The sequence below is a fragment of the Tachyglossus aculeatus genome, chromosome 23 (assembly GCF_015852505.1).
Source record: "Tachyglossus aculeatus isolate mTacAcu1 chromosome 23, mTacAcu1.pri, whole genome shotgun sequence".
Taxonomy (NCBI): Eukaryota; Metazoa; Chordata; class Mammalia; order Monotremata; family Tachyglossidae; genus Tachyglossus; species Tachyglossus aculeatus.
The window spans coordinates 12,597,104-12,618,523 of record NC_052088.1 but is presented as its reverse complement, the minus strand read 5'-3'; the positions used below and the strand labels follow the sequence as shown (position 1 = coordinate 12,618,523).

The 21,420-nt window shown below is 44.6% G+C and overlaps 1 protein-coding gene across 1 annotated transcript in view; it reads left to right on the top strand.

Annotated features, from left to right (window-relative positions):
* Positions 1 to 21,420, top strand: part of SV2C (synaptic vesicle glycoprotein 2C) — a 125,732-nt gene that overhangs the window by 33,249 nt on the left and 71,063 nt on the right. The window contains exon 2 of the mRNA XM_038765697.1: positions 571 to 1,281. Within this exon, the coding sequence (XP_038621625.1) occupies positions 702 to 1,281 (580 nt within the window). The 5' untranslated portion in view covers positions 571 to 701. The remainder of the gene's footprint in view (positions 1 to 570; positions 1,282 to 21,420) is intronic.

Sequence of the window (21,420 nt, the reverse complement as noted above, 5' to 3'; positions counted from 1 at the left end):
TCTAATACTCAGGGGTTACTACAGGGACTCCAATGAATTTTTTTAATTGGATACTAGAGATTAGGATGGTCAGTGAAGGAGGGTTAAATGAAGGTGTAGTGTAGACATAGTGTAAAGCACATTAAGGCATTCCCAAGATCCACAAATTTTGACCAAAGCTTTATAACTCTATTACAAAGCTGAAAACAAATAATTGCATGATCAAAGAACATTGTAAATATGTGTTGATAATAGATGTAAAAGTAGGATCAAGTAATTTTCAAAATGTTATCTTTCACATCCTATTCGGCAGAAAACATGCTTTGCACTGACACCCTGGTGATGCCATTATCTATACTAAACAGGTAGTCCTTATTTAAACTTAAATTGAAATTATTCATTCTGTTCATCAGTCTCGGAGTCAGAAGTGCTTAGGCTAAGGAAAAGTATGCTGGTTACCTTGAAGGGAGAGAGCTTGTAGATGACAATTCAATAGTCTCATCATAAAAGAAAATTTGAAGAAGAGCGATAAAACAGAGAATTTCTGTACTAAATTAAATAATATGTTGGCTTGCTTTCTTTTTCTCGCAGTCCCCTCTCTGACTTGAAGGTGGACTATGTACTGAAGATCCTATAAGTAACCTCGAGCCCGAGTCAGATCACCTTCCACCCAGACCCAGACGCCAACTGACATTTGACCAGCCACCAAGCGTTAGTCCAAGATGGAAGATCCTTACAAAGACAGGACTTCATTAGTGAAAGGAGCTAAAGACATCGCCAAGGAAGTCAAGAGGCAGGCGGTCAAAAAGGTGAACAAAGCAGTAGACCGAGCCCAGGATGGGTACACCCAGAGGTCCTACAACCGCTTCCAGGACGAAGACGACGACGACGACTACTACGTCCAAGGAGAAGCCTACAGTCGAGACGCCAATGATGACGAGGGCTCGAGTGAAGCCACCGAGGGGCACGATGAAGACGATGAGATCTACGAGGGGGAGTATCAAGGTATTCCCAACGTGAACCAGGGGAAGGATGGCCTCATGGCCATAGGACAGCCCGGGCGAGATGAGTTCAAGGACCGGCAGGACCTGGAGACAGAAAGAAAAGCGGATGAGGAAGAATTAGCCCAGCAGTACGAGTTGATCATCCAAGAATGTGGCCATGGTCGCTTCCAGTGGGCCTTGTTCTTTGTCCTCGGGATGGCTCTCATGGCGGACGGGGTGGAGGTGTTTGTTGTTGGCTTTGTGTTGCCAAGTGCCGAGACGGACATGTGCATTCCAAATTCTGGCTCCGGATGGCTAGGTGAGTTCTGACTTTATTTCAGTATTGGGTGGGAGGTCTGGAAATGTTCAGGGAGACCCATGAATTCATGGAGATTGAATAGAAATAAGTAGAAAGTAGAGGAGCGGCATGGCTTAGTAGAGAAAGCACAGGTCCAGGAGTCAGAGGACCTGGGTCTTAATCTCAGCACTGCCGCTTACCTGCTGTGTAACATTATTCCTCCGTGTCTCCATTCCCTCATCTGCAAAATGGATATTCAGTACCCATTCTCCCTGTTCTCCTATGATCCCTGTGTGGTACAGGGACTGTATCCAACCTTCATATATTGTATCTACCCCAGCATTTACTACAGGACTTGGACCATAGTAAGAACTTAACAAGTACCACAATCATTTTCTTCATTTAATTAAAAAATTGAATAGGATCTTGGATTCATAACTATAATGGGAGTATTTGATAGTTCCATTTTAAAGAAAGTTTTAATTATTTCTGGGGTTTTTTAAGTAGTCTCCTGAGAAACACCTTCAGAATCTCCTGCCAGGAGAGAGCTCTGGGCTTTAAACACAGTTAATGATTTTTAGTCTAGTGAAAGAACTTAACATATGAGCCCATATGGGACAGGAACTGTTTCTGACCTGATTAGCTTATATCTACCCCAGCACTCAGAGCAGTGCATGACATACAGTGAGCACTTAACAAATACCATAATAATTATAAAAAGATCTAAATGAAGTAAATCTTTGCCTCACTTAAAGTACAGTGCAACACTACATATGAATTCATTCATTCAAACTTATTTATTGATTGCTTACTGTGTGCAGAGCACTGTATTAAGTGCTTGGGAGAGTACAATACAACAATAAGCAGACACATTCCCTGCCCATAATGAGCCTACAGTCCAGAGGTAGGGAGACAGACATTAATGTAAATAGATCAATTGCAGATATGGGCATAAGTGCTGTGGGGTTGGGAGCAAGTCAGGGTGATGCAGAAAGGAGTGGGAAAAGAGGAAAGGGGGGCTTAGTCAGGGAAGGCCTGTTGTAGGGGATGTGCCTTCAGTAAGGCTTTATGGCCTTGAAGTGGGGGAGAGTAATTGTCAGATTGGAGGAGGGAGGGTGTTTTGGGCCAGAGGCAGGACTTGGGCGAGGGGTCAGTGTTGAGATAGATGAGATCAAGGCACAGGGAGAATTCATGTCACTGTTGAAGTTTATATCTGCCAACCAAAAAAAAACCACCCATTAAATGAGTCTTGTCTTAAAATGATTTAGGTTTTCTTTATGACTACGGAAAATGTTTCTGCATTTGATGTTTACATGTGAGATCTAGGTACCCACAAAACTATATTTCAGATATGGGTTATTAACTGAAGCGACTTGTAGAAATAGCAACAGGGTTAAGAAAGGTTTCAGTCAATAACAAGAAATCAAGTCACTATTGGGCGCCCTTCTGTGTATGGAGGTATCCCTTGTGTGTGTATAATTAAATCGAATGACTGGATCCTTTAAGAAAAGACAGCCAATATATGGGCTGAGCAAGGGATTGAAAGAAAAACGCGTGCATATATTTGTATTGGATCACTTTCTGTTTTCCCTAATTGTTATTCTAGTTAAGGAAAGGGAAAAAAGATTGAAGCTGTGAGGAAAATGGATTGTGGGGGGCAGATGTGGAATTTCTGTGTTTGCAGAAATGCTGGCCTCCCTTCAGCACCCATCCAGGAGGTGCCTGGAGAACAGGAGAAGCAGCATGGCTTAGTGAACGAAGCACAGGCCTGGGAGTTGGAAGGACCTGGGTTCTGATCCCAGCTTCGCCACTTGTCTGCTGTTTGACCTTCGCTTCTCTGTGCCTCAGTTACCTCATCTGTAAAATGGGGATTAAGAGTGTGAGCCCCATGTGGGCTCATGTCCACCTGTCCAACCTGATTAACTTGTATCTACCCTAGTCCTTAGAACAGTGCTAGTAAGTAGTAAGAGCTTAAAAGTACCGTCAGTATTATCATTATAATTATTATTCAGTCCTGAGCCTCAAACTATGACCATTTGGGCATACCTGTATCATTATCCTCCCCATAAAGCTTTTGTTATTTTTTCTAAGAGAAAATTGCATTGCAAATTCCTATATGGAAGTATATTTTCTTCCTCATGAAGTGAGTTTCCCATCGCACAGCAATTTGGGAAAATATTTGTCCTAATTATGTAAATACAAATGTTTTGGCAGAGCATCATAAGAGTGGGGAACGAAGAGTCCTTAAACACTTATCCAGCAATCTCATACCCCGGCTTGAAGAGTAAAATGAATACCTCTGATTTTTCTCTCCATGTAAACAGCCTTCATCTCTGTTGAAATAGTGTTAAATTCAAAATTGGGTAATAAAAGAGTCTTACCCACCCCGAGAAAAATCTGAGGTGACCCAGTACTACGTTCTTGTCTTCTGCAAGTCATATCAAAGCATCAGAGCCTCTGGGGCCGTATTGTCAGTGGATCCCGCAAAACCTAATGATATTACATGCCCCAGTGATATTCCACAAGTGTAAATAAAGCTGTGCAACAATTGGGGCACACATTATTTCCGTCCATCCATAAATGTAGCTGGCTTTGATTAAACAAATCTGCATTCCCGGGAATATGTAACGTCATGCTTTGCTGGGAGAGGCTGCAATAGAGGCATTTTAATGGCATCCTAACTGAGCCTGGCAGACTGGCATTTCACTTTTTTTGCCCTTGTAATTTCACTAGTAATTGCCTCCTAACTGAGTCTTTTTGAGACAGGCATTTAAATTGTTTTGCCATTTTAATTTCATAGTATAATGACCCGGTAATAAAATTACCACACTAAGTCAGAGCAGTGGGAGTGAAATGGTAGGAAAGTGGAGATGCCAGGGCATATGTGTTCATTGGCAGTTTTGAAGGAGCAGATATTCAGAATACTTACCCCATTGTTATGTGGTGGTATTCCTCTATGTTGTTCTTTAGTCAGAGTATCTTGTACTGAAGATGGTTCCTTTTTTTTTTTTCCCAAGGCACTTTCGTTGTTTTGTCCTCATGACATTCCTGTGAGGTAGGGAGAGGCAGGTGCTACTATCTCCAATGTATAGATAAGGACTAAGAGGCCCAGAATGGTTAAAGTGATGTGCCCAAGCAGGCAGGTGGCAGAGTTAGTCTAGAACTCACATCTCCTGAGTCCCTACACCATGGTCTTTCCTCTGGATCACAGCTTTCTTTGCCAGGCTCTGGTCTGCCAGGCGTGGCCTGCCTCCTTGCTACAGACATAAAGCCAGATCCAGGAGGGAGAGCCTTTGGTTCATTACTTTGGACCCCGGCCGGGGCCTTTGCTGTAGAAGGCAATCTCACAATGGGACAGGAGAAGGAGGGGAAGTATCTATTCTGTCGCCACAAACGGGGCCTTCTAATCGCGGGGGTGGGAGCCGTACCTCTCCTGGTGCCTTAGAGTATCCCACCCTTGGGGGATCCCACCACCTCTTTTGCCCCCAGACTCAAAAATGAGAAGTTTTTACCTGCCCCTGAGCCACAGGTAGGGGACGTTAGCTGTCTCCCACGCTAGACTGTAAGCTCAATATGGGCAGGGAACTTGTCTGCTAATTCTGCTGTATTGTACTCGCCCAAGCATTTACTACAGTGCTCCGCACACAGTAAGCACTCAATAAACACCACTGATTGAATGGCATTCCAGCCATACTGCAAGTGTTTTCCCCAGGAGCTTCCAGGGAGAGGTTGGTCAAGGAATTGGGGATCCACCAGGTGGCCCTGGCCCTAAGTTACCAGTGCAACCCACTGCCAGGCCTTCACCCAGTATGACAGTCTCCCCAGCAAAGAGGAAAAAGAAGGGGAAAATGTACTTGGAGTAGCTAGTCTTGGAGCTGGAGCCAGGCTAGCAAATGGGGGAAGGTTAGTAATAATAATAATAAGAATAATGGCATTTGTTAAGCGCTTAATAGGTGCAAAGCACTGTTCTAAGCACGGGGGGGGGGATAAAAGGTGATCAGGTTGACCCACGTTGGACTTACCGTCAATCCCCATTTTCTACAGATGAGGTAACTGAGGCACAGAGAAGTTGAGTGACTTGCCCAAAGTCACACAGCTGGCAAGCCGCAGAGCTGGGATTAGAACCCATGACCTCTGACTCCCAAGCCCATGCTCTTTCCACTGAGCCACGCTGCTTCTCGCTGAGGGAGGTGGCGCTTCCCTGGAATCAATCATATATATTAAGAGCTTACTGTGCACTGTACTAAGCTCTGGAACTCTTAGAACCTTGATGTCCTTGACCCTCACTCCATTGTCTCCACCTACACACCAAAGAGCTAATGTGAGCAGCTCTCTGCCCTGTTTGATCATTCATTCTTTCATTCAGTCATATTTATTGAGCGCTTACGGTGTGCAGAGCACTGTACTAAACGCGTGGAAAGTACAATGCAGCAATAGAGACAATCCCTGCCCACAATGAGCTTACAGTCTAGAAGGGGGGAGACAGACATCTAAATACGTAAACAGGCATCAATATAAATAAACAGAATTAGAGATATATACACATCAAAACAAGTAAACCGGCATTAGTATAAATAAATAGAATACTCTACCCCCCAAGTGTTGTGGGGCGGGGAGGGGGGGTAGAGTAAAAGGAGCGAGTCAGGGCGATGGGAAGGGGAGGGGGAGCTGAGGAAAAGGGGGGCTTAGGAAGGCCTCCTGGAGGAGGTGGGCCTTCAGTTGGTCTTTGAAGGTGGGGAAGTGTGATTGGCGGATTTGAGGAGGGAGGGTGTTCCCGGCCAGAGGTAGAATGTGATCCTGGGGTCGACCACGAGGCACAGTGAGAAGGTTAGCACCAGAGGAGCAGAGTGTGCAGGATGGGATGTAGAAGGAGGGAGGTGAGGTAGGTGGGGGCAAGGTGATGAGGAGCTTTGAAGCCAATAGTGAGGAGTTTTTGCTTCATATCAATCAATCAATCATATTGAGCGCTTACTGTGTGCAGAGCAGTGTACTAAGTGCTTGGGAAGTACAAGCTGGCAACATATAGAGACAGTCCCTACCCAACAGTGGGCTCACAGTCTAGAAGGGGGAGACAGAGAACAAAACCAAACATACTAACAAAATAAAATAAATAGAATAGATAGGTACAAGTAAAATAAATAAATAAATAGAGTAATAAATATGTACAAACATATATACATATATACAGGTGCTGTGGGGAAGGGAAGGAGGTAAGATGGGGGGGATGGAGACGGGGACGAGGGGGAGAGGAAGGAAGGGGCTCAGTCTGGGAAGGCCTCCTGGAGGAGATGAGCTCTCAGTAGGGCCTTGAGGGGATTGATAGACAACCACTGGAGATTTTTGAGGAGGGGGGTGACATGCCCAGAATGTTTCTGTAGAATGATAATCTGGGCAGCAGAGTGAAGTGTAGACTGAAGTGGGGAGAGACAGGAAGTTGGGAGGTCATAAAGGATGCTGATGCAGTAATCCAGTTGGGATAGGATGAGTGATTGTACTAACATAGTAGCGGTTTGGATGGAGAAGAAAGGGCAGATCTTGGAGATGTTGTGAAGGTGAGACCGGCAGTCTTTTATGACGGATTGGATATGAACAGTAATATCAACTTGTCAATCATTAGTATTAGGTGCCTGCTTATTTCAGAGAACTATACTAAGAACTTGGGAGCGTACAATAGAATTAATAATAATAATAATAATGATAGCATTTATTAAGTGCTTACTATGTGCAAAACACTGTTCTAAGCACTGGGGAGGTTACAAGGTGATCAGGTTGTCCCACAGGGGGCTCACAGTCTTAATCCCCATTTTACAGATGAGGTAACTGAGACACAGAGAAGTTAAGTGACTTGCCCAAAGTCCTACAGCTGAAAATTGGTGGAGCCAGGATTTGAACCCCTGACCTCTGACTCTAAAGTCTGTGCTCTTTCCACTGAGCCACTCTGCTTCTCCAAGTGCGCACAACCCTCAGGGAATTTACAGTCTAACAGATAATCCTACCTTGGTGTTTTGTTTTCTTTTTCATATAACACTTTTATTCCCAAAGCACTTTCACATCATTTATCTCACTTTGGTCCTCACAACATCTCCTCTTTACAGAGACACGGAAAATCAGCACTGAGGCATACAGAGGTTAAGTGACTTGTCCAAGGTCATACAGTAGGGCAGTGGCAGAGCTGGGAGTAGAACCCAAGTTTCCAAGTCTCCAACCTGGGCTCTTTCCACAACACCCTGTTGCCATTAGGAAAGTCTCTAGTGGCGAGCACATCATCAGAGACTGCCTTTTGAACCAGGAGGAAATTTAAGTTGACAGCAGCGCATTTCCTAACTTTTGAAAGATGAACAGTGGAGCCTTAATCAGGTCTTTAAGCCTAAAAGTCTTGAACTTGGTGTAATATTTAGAGCAACTCCAGCGACAATTCTGAAATTTCTCTGCCGTGAGTAAATTACTAAAGACCATAATGCCAAATAAATTACTTTTCCATCGGTCTTAAATCTTTATATTAAGGTCAGTGTAGTTTTGGAAAGAGAGAAGGCAAGAGAGAGAACTTTGTGGGACGCCCCCTCCTTCCTCTTCCCGTCCTCCCCCTCTAAATCCCCCCCCCGCCTTACCTCCTTCCCTTCCCCACAGCACCTGTATATATGTATATATGTTTGTATGTATTTAATACTCTATTTATTTTACTTGTACATATTTATTCTACTTATTTTATTTTGTTAATATGTTTTGTTTTGTTTTCTGTCTCCCCCTTCTAGACTGTGAGCCCACTGTTGGGTAGGGACCATCTCTATATGTTGCCAACTTGTACTTCCCAAGCCCTTAATACAGTGCTCTGCACACAGTAAGCACTCAATAAATACGATTGAATGAATGAATGAATAGCATTATCAGGAAATATATATTCATTGTGAGTGATTTGCATAAACCTCTAATTGGTTATCAGACTTGCTGAGCCACAGCAGAGCATGTAGAGTATAAGCGGTCAACTCGTTCCGGTTCCAGCTGGTCAGCCCCTCATCTGATACAGACTCAGCACTGGGCACCTTTATATCTGGTATTGTTATTTTAAGCTCCGAGATTCCCTTGCCTTGGTTTCTGTAGATTGGTCATGTGACTTGGAAGTGGCACTCCTGACCTTAGAGGAGGGGAACACAAAGGCGCACAAAGACTCCGGACCAAATGTGGAGGAATATAGGAGATCCCCCTAGAGATGGAATTGGGTGGACCCCTGGAAAATGTGATGTAGACATCTTTCTTTACATTGTTATGTGCCCAGGTTCATTTCACTCTCTGCCCTCTCCCTCTCCTCCCTCTGCCCCCAAGTGACCAGTATCCTTAAAGGCCACATCAGTGGCTGCCCAAGTTGGGTGCCATATGCCCCCTCTAAGGGTTTTCTGCTACAGTAGCAGTAATAGCAGGATAATGTGGCTCCCAATTCTAGTTCTTGGCACCTGTGGCTTTTTAGTTTCCAAGAAGTCCTTACCTCGGGCCATTTTTTAGCCCTTCTGAAGAAAGAAAATTAGTTAAATTTGGGGGCTTAACTATCCTGGGAAAAAGCTATCTCCCTAACTAAAAGGAAGGATTGAAAAAGGAAAAGATCTTTACTTTTCCTTCTTAATTCCATTTTTTTTAACTCAAATGGCCAGGTAGATGATGCCCTGTGACCTGGTAACTGCAAGGAATTCTCTTGGTTTACAACTGGGGAGAAGTACTTTCCCTGCTTGACAGACACCTAACTGAATTCCATGGCGCTGGAAAAAAAATCACCCAGCTCATGTTCCTGGGAAGTAACTAGTAGTAATAAATAGCTCCTCTGCTCTGTAATTTGGCCCCTATCTGGAATTTATTTTAATTTCTGTCTCCCTTACTAGAGTGTAAGATCCTTGAGGGTGACAATTGTGTCTACCAACTCCAGTATATTGTACTCTCCCACGTGCTTAATACAGTTCCCTGCACACAGTAAGCACTCAGTAAACACAATTGATGGATTAGTTGGTTGATTCTAAGGGGAGGTGTTACACACTTCACCCCATCCTTCCAAAGTCCCACCCCCAAGCTGGTTGGGAGTGAAACAACCAGAAGCAGCGTGGCTCGGCGGAAAGAGCCCGGACTTTGGAATCAGAGGTCATGGGTTCAAATCCCGGCTCCGCCAACGTTGGAGACTTCAACATCCACATGGATATCCCTGGTGACTCCTCTGCCACCCGCCTTCTATCTCTCCTTGATGCTGCCAACCTCCTGCTCCACCCCACCTCGCCCACTCACCAACTTGGTCACACCCTCGACCTCATCGTCTCCTACTGCTGCACTATCTCCACCCTCACCAACTCTGATATCCCTCTCTCTGATCATAACCTTCTCACCTGCCTCCTCACTCACACTCCTCTCCCCTGTAAATCTATATTACTACCTCACAGAGACCTCTGCTCTCTCGACCCCACCCATCTTTCTGAGCGCCTCACACCCCACCTCACCTCCCTTTCCTCTCTACCCAATCTTGATGATTAGATTACTGCTCTCAACTCTACCCTCTCTACTCAGCTCGACTCCCTAGCTCCCCTTTCCCATCACCACTCTCGTACCACTAACCCACAGCCCTGGATCACTGCCACTGTCCGCCTCCTTCGCTCTTATGCTCAACTTGCTGAATGCTGCTGGCGAAAGTCTAAACACCAAGCCAATCTCGTTCACTTCAAGTTCATCTTTTCCTGCCTTAACTCTGCCCTCTCCTCTGCCAGACAAAACCATTTCTCCTCTCTTATTGACACCCATGCCCATCATCCTCGTCAGCTCTTCCGTACATTTAACTCCCTTCTCAGGCCCCCGTTCCTCCCCCTCCTTCTTCCCTCACCCCCAACGATCTGGCCTCCTACTTCACTAGTAAAATTAACTCCATCAGGTCTAAGCTCCCCGAAGTCACCCCTCCCCCTTCTCCAACCCCCCGGCTCTCAACCCTCTCCGCTACTCTCCCATCCTTCCCAGCAGTAGCCTCAGATGAGATCTCCTCCCTCCTCTCAAGTGCTACTCCGGCCACCTGTGCTTCTGACCCCATTCCCTCTCACCTTATGAAATCTCTCGCTCCATCCCTTCTCCCCTCCTTAACTTCCATCTTCAACCGCTCATTCTCCACTGGTTCCTTCCCCTCTGCCTTCAAACATGCCCACGTCTCCCCCATCCTAAAAAAACCCTCTCTTGACCCCACCTCCCCTTGTAGTTATTGCCCTATCTCCCTCCTACCATTCCTTTCCAAACTCCTTGAACGAGTCATCTACACCGCTGCCTCGAATTCCTCAACGCCAACTCTCTTCTCGACCCCCTCCAATCTGGCTTCCGTCCCCTACATTCCATGGAAACTGCCCTCTCACAGGTCACCAATGACCTCCTGCTTGCCAAATCCAACGGCTCCTACTTTATCCTAATCCTCCTCGACCTCTCAGCTGCCTTCGACACTGTGGACCACCCCCTTCTCCTCAACACACTATCCAACCTTGGCTTCACAGACTCTGTCCTCTCCTGGTTCTCCTCTTATCTCTCTGGCCGTTTATTCTCAGTCTCTTTTGCAAGTCACTTAACTTCATTGAGCCTCAGTTACCTTTTCTGCAAAATGGGGATTAAGACTGTGACCCTCAGGTGGGACAGGGACTGTGTCCAACCCAATCTGCTTGTTGTCTCTCTTTGTTGCTGAATTGTACTTTCCAAGCTCTTTGTACGGTGCTCTGCATACAGTAAGCGCTCAATAAATGCAATTGAATGGATATCCTTCACCCCCACCCACTGCTGTGCATGTAATAGTGCCTGGCACATAGTAAACACTTAACAAATACCATAATTTTGAGTTTGAGTGCTTAAAACGGTACAGACCAGTGCATAGGTGACACAGAAGGGAGGGAGAATAAAGGTGAGGAGATGAGAGGTTAGTCAGGAAAGGCTTCTTGGAGGAAGTATGATTTTGATTGGGATTTGAATTCAGGGAGAGCGGCGATTTGTCGGGTGTGAAGGACAAAGGAGTTCCAGGCCCAAGAGAGGGTGCGAGAGCAGGATTGGTGGCGAGAGAGATGAGATTGAGGGACAGTAAGTAGGTTGCTGTCACAGGAGCAAAGTGTGAGGACTGGGTTATCCTGGGAGAGGAGTGGGGTTAGTTAGGAGTGGGAGAGCTGATTGAAATCCCTTAAAGCCAATGCTAAGGAGTTTCTCTGTTTGAGACCACATAGAGGTTCTCTCATAGTGGACACTCTCCACAAGAATCCTGAAAACATTTCACTTTTGTGGGTGGTGAGGATCACAGTGGTTACCAAGATGACGACCCTGACAACCTCCTGCTGGTCTGGTTGCACTCACTGCCCCAGCAGAAACACAATAGGAAGGGACAAAAGAATGCAAGTGGAACTGCACAAACCCCTAGCATGGTCATGGATTCCTCTACTAAGCTCTCAGTTCCAAAGGTTCGTTATTAGCAAGGAACATTCTACCAACTCTATTGTATTGTACTGTCCCAAGCGCTTAGTACGGTGCTCTGCCCATAGTAAGCGCTTAATAAAAACCATTGTTGATGTGATGGTGATGATGATGCTCTGCATCCAGTAAGTGCTCAATCAATTCTACTGATTGATTGACGCCTCCATGACTGGAGCGAGGCTCATCTGGCATTTTACAATGGGCAACTGACCCTGTGCGTCTCACATCATTTAGAAGTTCAAAATTGCTTTGGCAGCAGGCAGCCACAACTAGTCTCCGAAGCCAGAATAAATTTGTTTTCTTCTTTCTGGTGCCCAGCTGTCCTTTTCACTCTAGAAATGTTAATGCTATCCACAAATATCAGAGTATCTTGAAGGTTAATTGACTAATCTGATGGTAGAATTTTTAAAGTTTTCTTAAAGGAGATACCATTTCATTTTAAATTAATTAACAGCATTTTGTTCTTATCGTTGATAATCATATAGTGAATGCATTTCTAGTTCACAAGACATTATTTTATCACAAGGTAAATTAACAGCTGGTCACAGGCCTTCTCCCCCCTCCACTTCTCTGTCTTTGTCTCTCTATTTCTCTTTCTCTCTCACTTACCCCCTTTTACATATTTCTTTCCCTTTGGGGGCTAGGGTTCCATGATTCCTGCCAGCTCTTCCATGGCACAGTGCATACCATCCCAGCTGGTACCTGTGTTCACAGTTATAGTGCTAAAACCTGATTCTAGATGCAGATGGCCCATTCACTTATTCAGTCATATTTATTGAGTGCTTACTGTGTACAAAACACTGTACTAAGCACTTGGGAGAGTATAGTATAACAATAAACAGACACATTCCTTGCCCACAACAAGCCCAGTGCCATTCTCCATTTTGGGAATGGTCTCTTTGGTGCCAGGGCCTTGGACACAAAAGTATAATTTGTGAACCCTCTTGGTTCTTTTCCTTAACAATAATAATAATAATAAAAATAATGGTATTTAAGTGCTTACTTTGTTCCAGGCACTGTACTAGACTCTGGGGCGGATACAAGCAAATAGAGTTGGACTTAGTCTCCGTCCCATGTGGGTCTCGCGGTCTCAATCCCCATTTTCCTGATTAGATAACTGAGGCCCAGAGAAGTGAAGTGATTTGCCCGCAGTCACACAACAAACAAGTGGTGGAGCTGGGGTCAGAACCCATGACCTTCTGAATCCCAGGCCCGGGCTCTAGCCACTATGCCATGCTGCTTCTCAATACCTTCTCAATTACTTAGCCAAAATGAAAATAAATTTTCTCAGAACACTTTAATATTTCTTTCCAGAAACTCGGAGATACAGTGACATCCACCTTTGGGGAGAAATAGGTTCAAATTCATGGTAAACAGGAAGACCATGTGCAAAGCCATTAGATGATTGAACCAATGTCCAGTCCAAGATTCTGTCTCTGGCAGTGTAACGAAATGCTTGCAGTGTAACAAACCACACCTGCAGACCCCGTAGGGGTCACCCTTATGTCAAAGTGATTCATCACCTGTCACCCAGATGGGTTTTAAGACAATAGCGAAGTTCCAGGCTCAGGATCCTCTCCCCTATTTCCCACTCCCATTCTTCATATCTTCCCCTCTTTTGTGTTTACGAAACAACATGCCTAGTGGAAAAAAGCGTGGAGCTGGGAATCAGGAGGCCAGAGTCCAACTCTGCCACTCAGATGCTATGCTCATTCATTCATTCAATCATATTCACTGTGTGCAAAGCACTGTACTAAGCACTTGGAAGAGTACACTCTAACAAAAAACAGACACATTCCCTGCCCACGAGCATGTGACCTTCAGCAAAACATGTAACCTCTCCAATCAATCACTCATGCTTAGTGAGCTCTCACTGTGTGACAAGCACTGCACTAAGCACTTGGGAGAGTACAGTATAATAGAGTTTGTAGACATGTTTTCTGCCCACAAGGAGCTTATTAATACGTGCCTCTCCCTACTTCAGAGAGATGCTGTGAGAATAAAATGAGGTAACTGATGTGAAAGTCAATCTACCAAGTCTGTTGTACTCTCCAAAACGCTTAGTACAGTGCTATGCACATAGTAGGGTATTCATTAAATACTGTTGATTGAAAAGCCTTGGGAAAGTAAAAGTGCTATAAAAATATAAGATACTATTTTACAAAGGGGACTAAGGGGTAGGTGGATGGAGCAGTGTGAGGAGAAACAGCTCAACAGAGCCAAACACCTGGACCCTAAGGACAAAATGTGGGCAAAATGTTGTGTGTGTCCATTGTCATGAAGTGAAATGCTCCCTCCTGCCACCCACCCACTGGAAAGTCATTTGGGAAAATTACCCATAGCTTTCCATAATACAGGCCTGCATCATAGACCCATTTTTAACGAATCCCTGTGGTAGATCAGTGTTAATTGGGATGAGTTCATTTGGTCCTGTTACAGCAGCAGTAAACACCTTAGGAGCATTTCCCCTGTGTTTTAGAGACAGCCTCTAAAATATTCCACCTGTAACCTCCAAACAGAACTAGCAACAGAGCCAGTGGGTGATCAAAGGCAAAAAATTTTTAAATGGTAGAAACGTGACTAACCATTGGGAGGAATAAAGAGGAGTGTCAGCAACAGCGTAGTCAGTTGAGAGGTTTGTGGGGAGATGTTTGCAAGAGTGGACCCAGCCTGAATGAGTCCTGGGACTTTGAAGGTTAATGCTCTGTGGTGTTCAATCCCCTAAACCACTTAAAATCATTCTGATGCCCAGTATCCCAAAGCAGGGCCTCTCAGAATGCGAAATCCCACTGATTTGTTAGCAGGCGCGGCTTCTCCCAGCTCCTTCTGGCTCCTCACTGGTGCACTGAACACTGAGTTCCCAAAGAGACCTCTAGTTACACTGAGAAGAGAAGCTAGGAATTTAGGGGTATTATAAAGGCAAAACTAGATGCACCTTCTCTCATACTTATCAGTTAGGATTTTCTTTCTTATGTCTGGGAACCTCTGCATTGAAGGAGATATTGCAAAGAGTGATATACTCTGTAGAAGTACCGGGGGAACCAGTCAATCAGTAAGTCAATTAATGAATTGTATTTATTGTGGGCTTACTTTGTGCAGAGCACTGTACTAAGCGCTTGGAAGAGTACATTATAACAGCATTGATAGACACGTACCCTGCCCACAAGGAGCTTACAGTCTAGAGAGGGAAGACAGACATTAATATAACTAAATTATGGATAGGTACAGAAGTGGTCAACTGTTTCAAGCTCTTCCCCTGGTTTAGTTCAGTTAAGATAAGCCTCAGGCTGAATACAAGAGGGAAAAGATCTGGGAGTGAGTAGGACCGAGGTTCTAATCCCGGCTCCGCCATTTGTCTACTGTGTGACTTTTGACAAGTCACTTCACTTTTTTGTGCCTCAGTTGCCTCATCTGTAAAATGGAGATTTAGACTGTGAGACCCATGTGGGACATAGGACCTTGTATCTACCCTTATCAAGCACTGAACAAATACCATAAAAAAACTACATCTACCTAGGAACCAGTTACATCGACATGACTAATCATCAAGACTCCCAGTCTCCCAGGGATGAAAATTATTCTCTGGGAGTCAGTAAGGCTGTTTAGGAGAAACTTTAACCCTTTCGGACCATTAGGAAAAACTTTGTGCATCACTGCCCCAGTGGTGTGGCAATATTCCCCCCTCTAGACTGTAAGCTCATTGTGGGCAGGGAATGTGTCTGTTTATTGTTGTATTATACTCTCCCAAGCGCTTAGTACAGTGCTCTGCGCACAGTAAGTGCTCAGTAAATACAGTTGAGTGAATGAATACGCTAAATTGTCCCATGAGGGTCTGAAAAGTACTCATGTGCTTGAGATGCAGCACGGCCTAGTGGATAGAGCACAAGCCTGGAAGTCAGAAAGACGTAGGTTCTAGTCAATCTGCTCCACTGATTGATTGTTAGTTGGCATGGCAGATCTGGGGAAACTGGGCAGTGGTCAGGGGGTTGGGACAAGAACGGGAGAACAGCTGAGAGGCAGGCAGGAAACCACATAAATAATGAAGCTGTAAACTTGGAGTTTGATGGATGATAAATAACAGAAGTGTTTGGGGATGGCCGTTAAAGAATACGATTCTCTTAGTAATCTCCACCACTTGGGCTGGGTCAATCTCTTAGCAGTGACAATGATCTTAAAGTGCAAATGAGAGAACTGATGCACCCCAAAGCCCTAACCCACTCAAAAAACAGTTTCAATGGGCAGCAGCCAGCACTGAACCAGTGGTATGTGGAGCTACTCTAGAAAAGTTGATCCTTCTCAGTCTCTCTAAACCAATGGAAATTGGGACCGTACAGCTTTGATCCAGTTGAGGTATTAAGTGTTTACAGTGTGCCAGAACTTTGCTAAATGCTGGGGGCAATGAAATACAATCAGATCAGTCACAGTCCCTGCCCCTGTGGGGCTTACAATCTAAGAGGCTGAAAGAACAGGGATCTTATAGATGAGAGGTGACTGTAATTTATTTATATTGATGTCTTTCTCCCCCTCTAGACTGTAAGCTTGCTGTGGGCAGGGAATGTGTATTTTATTTTGTTATATTGTACTCTCCCAAGAGCTTAGTACAGTGCTCTGCACACAGTAAGCACTCAATAAGTATGAATGACTGACTGACGTACTTGGCAAAGGACCACACAGCAGGCCAGTCGCTGAGCTGGGACTAGAACCTGAATCTCCTGACGTCTAGCCCCATGCTCTTTCCACTTGGCCATGTTACCAGTGGTGCAGTGAGCTCATGGTGTGCCAGCTGCAGAATAAGAAATTGCAGCAAGACTGTACACTAAGCCTGCATTGATCACCTTTGGAACTGCACGTGCCCAGAAAGAACCTTCAGAAACTGACTCTTTGAACCCCGCCAAGGGAGAAATTTCTTTTCATGGGTTCCCACATACCATCATCAAAAGCAGAAGGAACCAGGACTATCTGCATCTCCAGAAGGGAAAAACTTTCCCTCAAGGGTTCATGCATGCCATCCTCAAAAAAAAAAAAAAGGGGGAACCTGCTTGTCATGCAGGTCTCTCAGATAAACTGGGAACTAAAATGAGCAGAGTGGGAGGTTTGTTTGCAAAGGGGGGGTTCTTTAGGATATAAAAGGACAGGCCTTCACTGCAAATGTGACCATCAATCAGTGGATTATCAGTCAGTGGAATTTATTGAGAGAACTTGCTGGGTGCAGAGGACTGTACTAAGCACTTGGGAGAGTACAATGCAATAGTGTGGGTAGACATGTTCTCTGCCTACAGGGAGCTTACAGTCTAAAAGGGGACTGTGCCAGGATGATGTGCCCCAACATGTGGGGCTAGTGGGATGCTTTAATTAAGAGGACCTACTGTGGATCCTGGTTCTGATGTGTGGGCCCTTTGGTAGTAGTTTCCAAGCGAGACAAGTTTCCCATTAGCCAAGTCGATTAGTGGTAACAGAATCAGCCGAGCTGGGAGGATGGCATTCGACGTGGTCTTGTCTCTTGGGGTTGTGACTGGTGGCAGATACCATCCAGGGAAGAGGGCAGGTGACAGGCCAGTCACACTCCCAATTCAGGATTATTAATAATAATTCAAAATAATATATTGACAACAAAATCCTCCTCAGCACTAAAGGATATCTCTTAAATTTTAGAGCACCTTCTCCAGTATTTCTTCTCCCTCTCTAGGCTGTAAGGTCGTAGTGGACGGGGAATGGGTCCACTAATTCTGCTATTATACTCTCCCAAGCCCTTAGTACAGTGCTCTGCTAATAAACACATAATAAACACTCAGTAAATACCATTGATTGATTGCATTTCCCCTAGACAGCTTAGGAGACAGGAATCCTTTACTTGGGGTCAGTCTAATGACAGATTGTGTCAAAGGACAAAAACTGTTGGATTGAATTAATGTGATCTTCTCTAGCCATTGTAGATTAGTCTGAGAGCCTAAAATTTATTCTGTCTCCTGGTCTTATTGGCCAAATATGGGATATGCTTTTTTTCTGGTAAGGAACACTCATATTTGAGGCTGAGCACGAAGCTATTAAATCATCTCATCGACTCTTACCTGCCTCCACTTTATCTAGGTTGGGTCTTATTATGGTCTGTGCCACTGGGGTTCTTAAAGGCTTGGGCAGGATTTTCACATGGAAATCTTTTGTGGCCTTTAGTTCCTTCCCACATCCATAATAGTGGCACTTTCTCTGTGGCTCATTTTTGAGTTTATATCCCTGTCTTTCAAAGTTGAGCTCCTCCATCAGTTATTAGGGTTATCAGTTTGGGCTGAGACTACAATGATTTACTCTGAATCTGCTCTCTGACATTTTTGCAAATGTTTCTGTTCCTTTTCCATGCCTCAAGATGTGGTGTGACTGGAACCACAGTTTGTTTTCTTGCTTTTGTGTCTCAGCTAAAGGTCTCTTTAGTATTGAGAGGATTAGCAAATTCCTTTGTCTCTTTCCTGGTCACAAGAATCAAAACAGTACTTTTCTTCCAGACTGTTGTTCATAATTATGCCAATTGGACTGTTCTGCTCCTCTTTAATCAACCATGGAAATAACAATAATGTCATTGTCATTTTTTCTGACTCATATGCAGGAATGGAAAGTGTTACACTGAGAATCTTTTGCACATTTGCAAAAGCAACGTGGCTCAGTGGGAAAAGCACGGGCTTTGGAGTCAGAGATCATGGGTTCAAATCCTGGCTCTGCCAGTTGTCAGCTGTGTGACTTTGGGCAAGTCACTTAACTTCTCTGTGCCTCAGTTACCTCATCTGTAAAATGGGGATTAAGACTGTGAGCCCCTTGTGGGACAACCTGATCACCTTGTAACCTCCCCAGCGCTTAGAACAGTGCTTTGCACATAGTAAGTGCTTAATAAATGCCATCATTATTATTATTATTATTTGCACACTGTGTCCTTGAAAATATGATTGTTCACCCAATCGGGCTCCTTGCCATTTAGGTGAGGAGGGAGAGAGGAAGAGAGAGAGGGAATATGAGAGAGTAAATATGTATGCATATAGAGAGAGGACAGGAGGCCTGGCTAGACACGTGTAGTACTTCATAGGTAAGTGGTAAAGCTACCTGGAGATGTAGGACATTTTCCCAGGAAACATGGAGAAGAAAAAAGTCTGGCTTTTCTCTTCTCCTGCATTTTCCTTTTGAAACGAGCACCTCCCTTAATACTGTTTTAGTGCTGAGAAAAATCCTCACCAGCATGGCCTAGTGGAAAGAACACAGGCCTGGGAGTTAGAGGACCTGGGCCCAATAATAATAATAACATTGTTGGTATTTGTTAAGTGCTTACTATGTGCAAGGCACTGTACTAAACACTGGAGTAGATACAAGCAAATGGAGTTGGACACGGTCCCTGTCCCAAGTAGGGCTCACAGTCTTAATCCTCATTTTACAGATGAGGTAACAGGCCAAGAGAAGTGAAGTGGCTTGCCCAAGGTCACACAGCATACAGGTGGCGGCATTAGAACCCATGACCTTCTGACGCCCAGGTTGTGCTCTATCCTCTCTGCCACACTGCTTCTCTAGACTGTGAGCCCGCTGTTGGGTAGGGACCATCTCTATATGTTGCCAACTTCTACTTTTCAAGCGCTTAGTACAGTGCTCTGCACACAGTAAGCACTCAATAAATACAACTGAATGAATGAATGAATGAATCTGCTGTGTAACCCTGGGCAAGTCACTTAACTTCTCTGTATCTCAGTTCCCTCAACTGCAGAAGGGGTATTTAATACCTGTTTTTCTTTCTGCTTAGAATGTGAGCCCCATGTGGTACTTGATTATCTTGTATCTAGCCCAGCACTAAGTACAGTGCATGGTACATAATAAGCCCTTAACAAATATCACAATCATTATTAATATTATTCTATATAATCATCCTGCAAAACTCCTGTAGCTGCATTTGTTGAATCCCCTTCCTCCTGTTCCCCCAAAAAGTGTTGTGTCAATTCCATGGAAAAAAAGGGTTGAGGGAAGATAGTTCAGAAACATTGGAAAGAGTGCCCAGAGTTGGTTGGCAGTAGCAGTACTTTTCATTCGTTCATTCACTCAGTTGTATTTATTGAGTGCTTGCTGTGTGGAAAGCACTGTACTAAGCACTTGGGAGAGTACAGTATCAATAAACGAACATATTCCTTGCCTACAATCTAGAGGGGACAGACATTAATATAAATAAATTACAGATATGTGTATAAGTGCAGGGGGGCTGGGAGGGGGGATGAATAAAGGGAGCAAGTCAAGGTGACGCAGAAGGGAGTGGGAGAAGAGGAAAGGAGGGCTTAGTTAAGGAAGCCCTCTTGGAGGAGATGAGCCTTCAGTAAAGCTTTGCATAGAGGGAGAGTAATTGTCTATCAGGTATAAGGAGGGAGGGCATTCCAGGCCAGAGGCAGGAAGTGGGCGAGAAGTCGGCAGCAAGATAGATGAGATCAAGGCTGAGTGAGACGGTTAGCATTAGAGGAATGAAGTATGTGAACTGGGTTGTAGTAACAGAGCAGTAGAGAGGTGAGGTAGGAAGAGGCAAAGTGACTGAGTGCTTGAAAGCCAATTCCCTCTAGTGGAAAGAGCACAGGCCTGGGCAGTCAAAGGACCTTGGTTCTAATTCTGGCTCTGCCCATTGCTTGCTCTGTGTCTTTGAGCAGGTCACGTAACTTCTTTGTTCCTCAGTTTCCTCAACTCTAAAATGGGGATTAAATCCTCCTCTTTCCAACTTAGACTGTGAGCCCTGTGTGGGAAGGGACTGTATCCAACCTGATTAGCTTGTGTCTACCCCAGGATTTAGGACAGTACTTGTCAGATAGTAAATGCTTAACAAATACGATATTAGTAATTCTGTTCCAAAAGCACAATTCGATTCTGCTTGAGGCATTCTGGCCCAGTACCTTCATGTTTTGGCTAATTCATGGTTACAGTATGGCATTATATTCCTTCTCTTCCCATCTGGTTTCATCCAGATCGCCTACTGAAAAATCATGCTCTGGTAGAGGTAATTGTATTGTGAGCAGTTCAGCCCTTGTTCTCTGAACTAAGCAGCAGGTTAAGATGTCCTTCCATCTCCTAGACTGCACACCCAGCTCTTTCCCAGTATCTTGATTTCAAGGTCAATTGTGATGCCCAAAGAGATAGACTGTAGGAGTTTTGTTTTTCCTTTGGAGGTGAGGATTGATGTAGGCATATAGAGGGAGTGTTTGGAGGATTAACTATTGATTGAACGAATGCACAGAGTGAATTTCAGATCTGTCTTCCACCCTGGAAGGTCTAGGCCTCACAAGAGCTCAAGGTTGGGGACCACTGACTTCTAAAAGAATTAGGTTAGATAATGAATAATAATGGCATTTATTAAGCACTTACTATGTGCAAAGCACTGTTCTAAGCGCTAGGGGGATACAAGGTGATTAGGTTGTCCCACGTGGGGCTCACAGACTTAATCCCCATTTTACAGATGAGGTAACTGAGGCATAGAGGTTAAGTGACTTGCCCAAGTCACACAGCTGACAATTGGCAGAGCCAGGATTTGAACCCATGACCTCTGACTCCGAAGCCCATGCTCTTTCCGCTGAGCCTAAGAGGTGGGAAGAATTGGTCTCTATGGCTTTCTTTAATTATCTTGCTTATAATGCAGTAAAACAATTCATTTCTGCATATCCAAGCTGCCAAGTTAATACCGTAATTGAAATTAATTGGTTTTGATATTTA